The sequence below is a fragment of the Simochromis diagramma genome, unplaced genomic scaffold (genome assembly GCF_900408965.1).
Source record: "Simochromis diagramma unplaced genomic scaffold, fSimDia1.1 OVJJ01000216.1, whole genome shotgun sequence".
In the NCBI taxonomy this organism is placed as follows: domain Eukaryota; kingdom Metazoa; phylum Chordata; class Actinopteri; order Cichliformes; family Cichlidae; genus Simochromis; species Simochromis diagramma.
In genome coordinates, this window is record NW_024386883.1 from 7,642,676 (window position 1) to 7,654,774 (window position 12,099).

The window sequence follows — 12,099 nt, forward strand, 5'->3', positions numbered from 1 at the left end:
TTTGAGTTTATTATTTATCATTTCTAGTCTTTGGTTTCTTTGTTAGAGTTCTATCTAATGGTTTACGTCTCTGTTCCCTCTGTTGTAGTGCCTGCCTGTGACTCTGTGTCTGTAAGTTCAGTCTGTGTTATGTTTCCTGTTTTACTTTGAAAGTCCGTGTCTCATGTTAATGTGTCTGGTTGTGCTTCCTTTGTCTTGTTGGCCTGATTTGCCCCAGCTGTGTTTCCCTCCTGTTTCCCATTCCCTGATTGCTCCCTCTGTGTATTTAAGCCGTGTGTTTCTCTGTGTCCGTGTCATGATCTCCCTTATCTACCCTCACCTTGCTGTGTCTTCTGGCTGCATAAGGTTATTTTTAGTGATGGGCAGAAGAAGCTTCATGAAGCACTGAAGCTTTTCATCCAATTGGTTCACCCCAGCGCAAAGCTTCTTAAAGCTTCATTTGCTCTAGTAGGACACCTACTGGACGTAAAAATATTAGAAGAGTGTGGCCTTTTGTACACAGCCTGTAAATGTCAACAACAAAAGGAGTGTGTAAAACATGTATATTGTAGTGATGGCAGTATACTGTGTATATTTATACTGGCAGTATGGAAAATGATTATTTGGAAATGCTTAAAATGGAAATGATCATTTACTGTGAGGTGAGGTGTGGTTGGGGGTGTGGACAGTAGTTGTGCTTTTGTAACGTTGAGGTATGGACAGCTACACACTGAGGCTTTGAGCCTCAGTCCTGCCTGTTCACATTTTGTTCTGTAAAAACTACATTTTCACTGCTTTTATGACCTTTTTAGTGGGGAGAACATAGCTGGATTTAATGATTTAACAAGTCTTTTAAATCCTTTGTCCTCCACAATGCTAAATGGCTAGGAGTCCTCAATCACCATGCTAACCAGGTCTTCATCTATTGGAGATTGTTCTCCTGAGGAAAGACAATAAAGACAAAGCACAAATATAAATATCACACACGTAACTTATAACAGCTGTATAATATTGTTATATTATTTAGTAACATTACTGCATGCTATATTATCATGGCATTTGATGGCTCACCTGGTCTTGCTCCACAATCGGTGTTCCCCCTATTCTCATGCAAAGCTCTGTAGTGCCTAAGCATGGATGAGGTGTTGCTGTTATATCCCAGCTCCCTGGCACATAGCAAACACTTCACCTTGTACAAAAGTAAAGCCACTTAACATAAATTGTATTGCACCATCAGTATTATGAAAATACATCTTCTGTAGAAATTTACATACCTTGTTGGGAGGAATAAAATCAAAATGTTCCCACACATGGGAGGACATCCTCCTCTTCTTAGCTGGCTCCATTCTCTCCTGACTTTCTCTCCTCACTCTCATAAACCTCCAAACTGTCTCCAAACTCTCACTAACCGCAACTCTCCATCAAACACCCACATTTTGAATGAAGTCTGAGGGGTTTATGTCGCTGTCATAGCTCGCGGCAAAGTTCGAACCACTTCCTGAACCAGTCACGTGGTACAGCCGGGCAGCGAGGCTTCGGACGTCATCATTTTCAGCTCATCCCATAAAACGCGCATTGCAGAAACGCCCCCTCCATTACTCGACACAAGCTTTGAAGCCTCGATACAGAACGTCACATCACTAGTTATTTTGTATTCTCAGTTTTGTTACCCTTTTGAGTTCAGCATTAAAGCTGTTTAAGTTCACGTTTGTCTCCGGAGTCTGCACTTTGGGTCCTTTTCCTGCCTGCACACAGCTGTCACATAACACGAGGTAGAACAAGGAAAAAGTGATGAGTGCTATTCGTTGCAGATCTAAACACAGGAAACACAGGCTTAAGCTGATCAAAGCTCAGATTTGATCTACTGTAAGGAAATGAAAATGTCTGAATGAGGGTTCAGCTGGACCAGAAGAAGTTGTGCTTTTTAATCTGTCTGGATTTACTCAAGTATCCAACAACTCTTATCTGTGGGCACAACTACTAAATAAGCTGTATCAAGAACTACTGGGAAGAGGAGGAGATTAAGAAGAGTTTCCAGCTGTTATCAGTGCAGAAAAGGTTTCATACCAAAGCTAGTTCTGCAAACACCTAATTAGCTGAAGAAGACTAGCACTCTAAACTGCTCCTCATCCACAACACTATATTGGACTTAAAGATGTGGCCTGTGGTGTGTGCACTGGGAGAGCCCTGAAAGTCTCCAATTCCTGTCTGCAGTGTGTGGCCTCTTACTGTGAGAGCCACCTCCAGGTTCGGTATGAAATTAGGACTTTTCAGAACCAGCGATCAGCAGTATATCAGTTAACCTCTGTGGTATGGAGGAACACAGAGGCCACGACACAGTGTCAGCTGTAGCAGAAAGGACTGAGAGGCAGAGAGAGCTCAGGCCAACATGACCCAACATCCAACAGTGAAACCAGGACACACAGCAAGATATAGAAATGCTTCAGCAGCATGTGAAGGCCATCAGTGTCTATATTGATAAAGCAGTGAGGGAAGCCTAGACAATCTTCAGCCGGCTGGTCCAACTCGTGTAGAAGACAATCTTCAGAAGAAGCCACAGCAGGATATTACTGAGTTTAACTTACAATTTTATCGTAAACATTTTTTAGTTGAATAAATAAAATACTCCAGGAATACACTTTGTTAGTCAAACCCAGAGTATAATTAACTTTGGTTATCCTTTTCCAAATATCACTGAAGGCAACATTATCCAGATAGTGAAGAGTTCAGAGTTTGTTGCTGAAGAAATACCTTGTTTGCAATTGCATTTGACAGCAAGACATTTTGGTCAGTGTGTGAAGAAACTTGTTGAGAGGAGAAATCTCAACATTTAATATTGCACTCAACAATTCATAGGTGATCTTTGTTGACAGTGTTGCCTGATGGTATTTTTCACTAGAAAGTCCACAATAACTAAAATTTCTAATAGTTTCTGCAGCTGAAAGTAGCAGTTTCAACAATTTAAATCTTAATTTAATTCAGTGTGTGAATGGGTGGATGACTGAATGTAGTGTGCTTTTGGGTCCATCGGCACTAAGTAAAAGCGCTATACAAATACAGGCCATTCATTTTTGTCTGTTGTTAATGCTATGGAAGAATGGTTGTCCAAGTAAGGCCAACTGGTCGATATATGTCTGGTGTTTTGGACTTGGAGAGGGGATTTAACCGCATCTCTTGGGGTTGTTTTGTAGTTAGAGAGAAGGAAGAGAGGATAAAGACATGCTGTGGAAGAGAGACAGAGATTAATAACAGATATGATTCGATGCAGAGAGGTCTATTAACACATAGTGAGTGAGAAAGGTGACTGGAAAGGAAAAACTCAATGCATCATGGGAATCCCCGGCAGCCTACGTCTATTGCAGCATAACTAAGGGAGGATTCAGAGTCACCTCCAGCCCTAACTATATGCTTTAGCAAAAAGGAAAGTTTTAAGCCTAATCTTAAAAGTACAGATAGTGTCTGTCTCCCGAATCCAAACTGGAAGCTGGTTCGATAGAAGAGGGGCCTAAAAACTGAAGGCTCTCCCTCCCATTCTACTTTTAAATACTCTAGGAACAACAAGCAAGCCTGCAGAGCGAGAGCGAAGTGCTCTAATAGGGTGATATGGTACTACAAGGTCATTAAGATAAGATGGGGCCTGATTATTTAAGACCTTGTATGTGAGGAGCAGGATTTTGAATTCAATTCTGGATTTAACAGGAAGCCAATGAAGGGAAGCCAAAACAGGAGAAATCTGCTCTCTCTTTCTAGTCCCTATCATTAGTTTTTCAGCATCACTCTGAGACAGGATATTTCTAATTTTAGAGATGTTGCGCAAATGGAAGAAAGCAGTCTTACATATTTGTTTTGTGGATATTGGATTGTGTTCATAGTTTTTGAACTGAACTTCTATGTACTTACAGTGGTGTGAAAATGTGTTTCAAATCATTAAACAAATTAAAATATTAGACAAAGAAAACACAAGTGAAAAAGCTTGGATCTTGGAAAGAAGCGGCACAACATAGAAGAGCCACCTACATGGGATAAGACTCAGAAGCTTGGCTTCCAGGTTGGGAAAATTGAACAAGACATTTAAATACAGCTGATGATGAGTTCTACAAAAACAAGAAACAGTTTGTTAAAAAACACTTGCAGGTGAATCACCACTGATTTATCAGTGACATCCATTTACTCAAGAATTGCTGATAAGTGGATGACTGGAATATATAGTTTATAATTTCAACTGTGTACTGTATAAAATGGAAGTATATATGCCAGATGTGGTGTGATGCTTGTGTGATTTTTAACAGGAAACTACTACATTTTACAGTACTCATGCTGCTTTACCAAACATTTGATGACTAGGTGTGCAGTTCCTTCTGTAAATTGATTCACTCTTAAGATTCAGAAATCTAAGTGATAAGAGGGCAGAAATGTGTGCACTCGCTTATTAACATAAATCAATAGTTTCTAAATGCATGCTCGATCATCCAGGTAAGTTGGTTCTGTACCTGAGGCCTTGGAAACTGCCAAGCAAAGACTCACAGCCTTGGCCAGCCACTCGAAGAAGGTACACCACAGAGATTGAAGGCAGGAGAATAAACTAGCTGTTCTCTACAGAACGAGCCAAGGTGTACTCTCAGTGGCCAGGGAACCCTGACATGGTGATGGCTAACCAACTGAACATACAGGGAGTGCAGAATTATTAGGCAAATGAGTATTTTGTCCACATCATCCTCTTCATGCATGTTGTCTTACTCCAAGCTGTATAGGCTCGAAAGCCTACTACCAATTAAGCATATTAGGTGATGTGCATCTCTGTAATGAGAAGGGGTGTGGTCTAATGACATCAACACCCTATATCAGGTGTGCATAATTATTAGGCAACGTCCTTTCTTTTGGCAAAATGGGTCAAAGAAGGACTTGACAGGCTCAGAAAAGTCAAAAATAGTGAGATATCTTGCAGAGGGATGCAGCAGTCTCAAACTGAGAAAAGTCAAGCGTGCAGCTGCCAAGCTGCCACTTGCCACCAGTTTGGCCATATTTCAGAGCTGCAACATCACTGGAGTGCCCAAAAGCACAAGGTGTGCAATACTCAGAGACATGGCCAAGGTAAGAAAGGCTGAAAGACGACCACCACTGAACAAGACACATAAGCTGAAACGTCAAGACTGGGCCAAGAAATATCTCAAGACTGATTTTTCTAAGGTTTTATGGACTGATGAAATGAGAGTGAGTCTTGATGGGCCAGATGGATGGGCCCGTGGCTGGATTGGTAAAGGGCAGAGAGCTCCAGTCCGACTCAGACGCCAGCAAGGTGGAGGTGGAGTACTGGTTTGGGCTGGTATCATCAAAGATGAGCTTGTGGGGCCTTTTCGGGTTGAGGATGGAGTCAAGCTCAACTCCCAGTCCTACTGCCAGTTTCTGGAAGACACCTTCTTCAAGCAGTGGTACAGGAAGAAGTCTGCATCCTTCAAGAAAAACATGATTTTCATGCAGGACAATGCTCCATCACACGCGTCCAAGTACTCCACAGCGTGGCTGGCAAGAAAGGGTATAAAAGAAGAAAAACTAATGACATGGCCTCCTTGTTCACCTGATCTGAACCCCATTGAGAACCTGTGGTCCATCATCAAATGTGAGATTTACAAGGAGGGAAAACAGTACACCTCTCTGAACAGTGTCTGGGAGGCTGTGGTTGCTGCTGCACGCAATGTTGATGGTGAACAGATCAAAACACTGACAGAATCCATGGATGGCAGGCTTTTGAGTGTCCTTGCAAAGAAAGGTGGCTATATTGGTCGCTGATTTGTTTTTGTTTTGTTTTTGAATGTCAGAAATGTATATTTGTGAATGTGGAGATGTTATATTGGTTTCACTGGTAAAAATAAATAATTGAAATGGGTATATATTTGTTTTTTGTTAAGTTGCCTAATAATTATGCACAGTAATAGTCACCTGCACACACAGATATCCCCCTAAAATAGCTAAAACTAAAAACAAACTAAAAACTACTTCCAAAAACATTCAGCTTTGATATTAATGAGTTTTTTGGGTTCATTGAGAACATGGTTGTTGTTCAATAATAAAATTATTCCTCAAAAATACAACTTGCCTAATAATTCTGCACTCCCTGTAGTGGTGGTAGACAAACAGAAGAAGACAGTCGTAGTGATAGATGTAGCGGTTTCGATTGACAGCAACATCAGGAAGAAGGAACACGAGAAGCTCCAGAAATACCAACGGCTCAGAGAAGAGCTCAAGAAAATGTGGATGGTGAAGGTAACAGTGGTCCCAGTGGCTTCAGCAGATCCCAGAAACAACATTGGAGATCTCTGTCCAGAAGAGCGCAGTCTTAGGAACAGCTAAGATACTGCGCAGGACCCTCAAGTCCCCGGGCCTCTGGTAGAGGACCCAAGCTTGAAAGGACAGACCGCCCACAGGGGCGAGATGGGAATTTTTTTTTTTTTAAATATTGCTGTGACTGTTTACCCGCTGTGCCCGTTTTGTAGTAGTGATTGCCAAATTAAGCTTTCTGAAGCATTGAAGCTTGTTAAAAAGGGTTTATTACTCGAGGCTTTTCAATACAGTCCACTCCTCAGAACTTAAGATCTGCGGACTCAGTGATCACTTTTAAAAAACAACTAAAAACACATCTTTGTAGAATTGCATTTTGTTAACTTTTGTCTGTTTTTGTTTTATACTTTGTGAAGCACTTTGTGATCTTTTTATCTAGAAATGTGTTATATAAATAAAATTTTACTTACTTACTTGCTCTGGTGACATCTGGTGGCCAAAAATATAACAAGCAGCTTGAATGCAAAGAAAAGGAGCTGTCTTCTTGTAGTCGTTTTCTGTCTTCCTGTCAGAAAACGACTACAAGAAGACTACAAGAAGACAGCTCCTTGGAGGACAGGACCAACTTCACACCCGATCAGATTTGCACACTGTTAGACCTCTGCCTCACCATTACATATTTCAAATACAACGAAGGCTTTTACAGACAAAAACATGGCTGTGCCATGGGCTCCCCCGTGTCACCGATTGTAGCCAACCTTTACATGGAGGAAGTGGAAAGGAAGGCTCTTGGCTCTTTCAAAGGAAGAGTACCCAGCCACTGGTACAGATATGTAGACGACACCTGGGTCAAAATCAAGACACAAGAAGTGGAATCCTTCACTGCGCACATTAACGCTGTGGATAAAAACATCAAGTTCACCAGGGAAGACACAAAGGATGACTGTTTGCCTTTCCTGGACTGCGCTGTGCACATTGAAGAGAATGGCAACCTCAACATCGAAGTTTACCGGAAGCCCACACACACGGACCAGTACCTCCTGTTTGACTCCCATCACCCTCTGGAACACAAACTTGGAGTAATTAGGACCCTACACCACCGGGCAGAACATGTTCCCTCTAAGCCTGAAGGAAAAAAGAAGGAACACACACATGTAAAGGAAGCACTCAAAACATGCAGCTATCCTAAATGGGCGTTCTTAAAGTCAGCAAAGAGGCACAGAAAAGAAGACCAGACACCAGCGAGGGAGGATAAGAAAGACAGACGCAACAACATTGTCATCCCCTATGTAGCCGGTGTATCAGAGAAACTCAGGAGAGTTTTCTCCAAGCATGACATCCTGGTGCATTTCAGACCCAGCAACACGCTCAGACAAAAACTGGTTCACCCGAAAGACAAAACACAAACTTAACAACGTGGTGTATGCTGTACAGTGCAGCGAGGAATGCCCAGACCTCTACATTGGAGAGACCAAACAGCCACTTCACAAGCGCATGGCACAACACAGAAGAGCCACCTCCACAGGACAAGACTCAGCAGTCCATCTGCATCTTAAGGATAACGGACACTCTTTCAAGGATGCCAATGTTCACATTTTGGACAGAGAGGACAGATGGTTTGAAAGAGGAGTGAAAGAAGCCATCTATGTCCACTGTGAGCGACCATCTTTGAACAGAGGCGGTGGTTTACGACACCAACTCTCTGCCATCTATAATCCAGTTTTGAGATCCCTCCCCAGACGCCTTAACGCCCACTCACATCCTGGGCCATCTGACCTCAGGAATTCGCATGATAAGGTGGGGCCAGGTTTCACAATGAACTCACCCAAAACTCTGGCTGATTGGGACCCACACCCAGTTTCACACCTTGGCTCAGGCGATTAGAGGATCATCAGGGGGTCCTTTTGTCCCTCTGTGGGGGGGTCACTCCCACTAGGTTTATATCTGGGACTCTCCACCATTTGACCTTAGAACTGAAGAAGCTTCTCGGATGAGAGGTGAAACGTCTTCAAGCAACTTAAAGAAGTCCAGACGCTTTTCTTTGCAAGCTCCTTTGACTACGATGACCTGGATGACTGAGAACCTTCACAGACAAGCAGCTTGAATCTACAAAATAAAACGAACTGCTTCATTATGACTGCCGACTCCACAGAGTGGAGTTCACAATTCAGTCTGATATTGGGCCACCATTGTGTTGCTTTGAACATGTATTTTTGGGGGGTTGAAAAAAGAAGTTATGTTTATTCGTTAAATGAATAGTTTTGATCAATAAACCTTCCTTGTTTAAACATGCGCCATGGTGGTATTTGCTGGTGACATCTTGATGTTGGTAAATACAAAAGATGAAAAATAATTGTAATAATGTGCAACACATTATGGAGTATGCTTGTGCTGTGAGTTCCTCTCTCCATGTACTTGAGCAATTAATCACTGGACAGCTGGACAGGTATGTTTATAAATAATATGATATTAGGCCAATTATCGTATACTTATTTATGACCTGGGGGTAGAATTGATTGTGAACAGGAAAAGGGAAATGCTTATGAACTTGTAAAGCAAAAACGTGATGCCTTTAATGTAGCGTTTTTTCATTATTATTTAACAAGAGAATTTGTTTCACTGTGTGATTACCGAGTCTGTTTCTTTTTTGTCTTGCCCAAAAGAAAATCCTCTCACATGGAACAGAAGAGACTGGAGTGCACAGAAACTGCAATGGTTAGATTCAGTCTTCCTGGGTCCCACAGACTATCACCTGAAGAATAAATAAATTAAATTGCTGCACATTTTGTAGAATAACATTTTAAGATTATTTTATTAGTTTATTTTAAATTTAAAGAGTCAAATGGAAGTCTTTCTAAAGTTATTTAACGATATTTCTATTATGAAAAGCAGATTTTTGTTTTGTTAAGACATTTTAACCTTTTCAGGTTTTCAGATCAAATAAGCACACAGAAAACATAAGCGAAAAACAAGAACAGAAAGCTGACAAACCCACCCGATTGACCAAAATCAATTCAAAATACTCCCACACGACAGAACCTCTCTTCCTCGCTGGCTCGATATCTCTTAATAAAACGATCAGTGATTTGCTATCTCTCACAACCAAAACACTCCACAAATCTCGCGAATCGTATCAGTTACGGAGCTTCGGACGTCACTGATCACGTGACTCTGACCAAACGAATCAAGCGTCGAGAACCAGTGTGTTGTGGACTCACCGGAGCTTCAGCTTCAAGCGAGCCATCGCTAGTGAGCAGAAATGGACAAAAAAGGGCGTATTTTGAACGGCAAGTTCAATTTTAAAGCAATGCCAGATGGATCTCTTGACAAGACCAAAGTAGTTTGTATTTACTGTCGATGTGAACTGCGCTATCACCGTAGCACGTCCAGTCTCAAATACCATTTGCTAGCCAAGCACACAGCTGAAGCAGAGAATCTCCCTCGCCAGATGCAGACCATGCTGGATAGCTTTCAAAGGAGACGTATGGACAATTCTACAACCAACAAACTTTCAACAGCCATAGCAAAATGGGTGGCTACAGCTTGGAGGCCGATTGACATTGTGGAGGATGAGGGGCTACTTGAAATAATTCGCATAGCGTCCAACGACTGCACGTATGAATTGCCTTCGAGAGCCACCACTGTAGCCAAGATCCACAACTTATATGAAGATGAGAAAGCCAAAGTCGAGGAGACTTTGGGGCAGACCAATACGGTTGCACTCACCGGAGACTATTGGACTTTTCGAAGTAATCACAGTTACCTGGGAATAACAGCACATTATTTTTCACCACAGTGGGAACTAAAGTCGCATGTTCTGACTGTTATGGAGACAGAGGAGCAGCACTTCGCCGACACGTGCGCCGAGCAGTTTCTGCAGGTAGCTAGACAGTGGGGGATTGAACATAAAGTCAGCACGCTGACCACTCACGGTGCATGCAACATGGTTGCAGCGGCCAGTCAGCTACCTGTAGAGCATATGCCTTGCATCGCACACAGCCTCCATCGAGCCATCACAGTTTCTCTACAGAACAGTCCATTTAACAGCGCATTGGCAAAATGCAGAAAGGTCATAGGCCATTTCAACCATAGCCCACCGAACGCACTGGAGCTCGAACAACAGCAAATTGCACATTTTCATAAAAAGGAGTCACTTACACAGGACGTATCAACAAAATGGAACAGTACCCTGGAGATGATCAAGCATGTTCTGAGAAATCAAGAACCACTGAGAGATGCACTGGCACTACATCCAACTAATGTCACAATGCCAACAACAGCTGAAGTGGAGAAACTGAAGAAGCTGGAGACGGTCCTTGAACACTGCAGGTAATTTATTAATACTTTTACCACTTCTGACATAGAGAGTGTGTGTGTATAATGTATTTTGACCTTTTGTGATTGAATGTAACAAATTCTTAATGACGTATGTTTCTCTATTACTGCAGGTATATAACTGAACTTTTGGGAGGGGAGAAGTTTGTTTCCTGCTCAGTGGTGTTGCCAGCTTTATGTCACCTGTCGCGAGTGATGGAGGTCTCTGAGTATGACCCAGCTTACATGGTTAACTTCAAGGAGACCTTTAAAGCAGAAACGGAGAAGCGCAAGGAAAAAACCAACATCATGTGGCTCAGGGTTGCAACAGCACTGGATCCTAGGTTTAAGGGTCTTAAGTGTCTAAGCAGAGCTGACAGGGCTGAGGTGTGGCGCTTGATCAGTGCGTTGCTCAGGGAGAGGCAGAGGCCTGCACAGCCTGAACAACCAGCAACATATGAGCCATCTAAGAAAAGATCAGCTCTCATGTTTGCCTCAGAGTCTTCATCTGATGAAGAGGAGGATTATATTGAGAAATGTGTGGAGCGATACAGGGCAGAGCCAACTATTGACATAGAGGACTGTCCCCAGAAATGGTGGTCCAAGCATGAAGGGGCACACAGTGAGATGGCCTACCTTGCACGCATGTACTTGGCAACACCTGCCACATCCATACCATGTGAGAGGTTATTTTCACTTTCTGGGCATGTTTTTCAGAACAAGCGAGCTGCCCTGTCATCTCAAAATGTTAAGATGCATGTCTGTTTGAGCAATTGGGTTAGTGCAAAGTAATAGTGACAACCCATGTACTGTATGTTCTAGGGTTTTTTTATTCTTTGTTTCTCCTATGTGCTGTTTCCATGTTCATGTTTTATTAGGAAAAAAGGAGGAAGAAGCTTGGGTTGCTCAGCCTCTGCTTAAAAAAAAACTGGAGAGCAAAAAGAAGTATAGCCAAATTGTTTTATTCATACCCTAACTGCATTCCTTGTTTTGATCCCACTCTAATGGTAAATTAAACAGTTACATTGTGTGGGAGTATATGATTCTTTTCGGCATAATTTTGAGTATTCAGTACCTTTTGAGGCTTTGTTGAACAGTATTCTGGATTTCTCATTGTATTTTTCATTGTTTTGAATTGTTGCGATTAACAATAAACACATATTTGCATAAAGCAAGTATAGTAGTTTGTCCACTCCCATACTGTTGAAGGTATTAGAAACATGAAGAGTATCCTAAAGTTCCTTTAGAACAGATTAAAAAAAAAGATTAATTTGCGATTTATCATGAGTATTTAGTCACGATAATTTAAGCGACTGACACAATAGATAGAGATATATATGAGAGAGAGAGATCTGTACATTTGCCACCACACAGGTGTAGATATTGTAGGTGCTGTGAATGCTTAAATTGTACTGATGTCCATCATACATCCAACTTTTGAGTATTTACTTTCAATTTACTTCATTTACTTGCATTAATAAACACAGACATCATGTAAATAATAAAACTAAACATTGTTCTTGATCATCA

General features: G+C 41.8%; 1 protein-coding gene across 1 annotated transcript; it reads left to right on the plus strand.

Annotated features, from left to right (window-relative positions):
• Positions 1-9,377: 9,377 nt before the first annotated feature.
• Positions 9,378-11,744, plus strand: LOC120733702 (E3 SUMO-protein ligase ZBED1-like). Its single transcript, XM_040032041.1, has 2 exons — positions 9,378-10,584; positions 10,704-11,744. Exons 1-2 carry the CDS (start codon positions 9,515-9,517, stop codon positions 11,359-11,361), a joined length of 1,728 nt encoding a protein of 575 aa, XP_039887975.1. The 5' UTR covers positions 9,378-9,514; the 3' UTR covers positions 11,362-11,744.
• Positions 11,745-12,099: the final 355 nt, after the last annotated feature.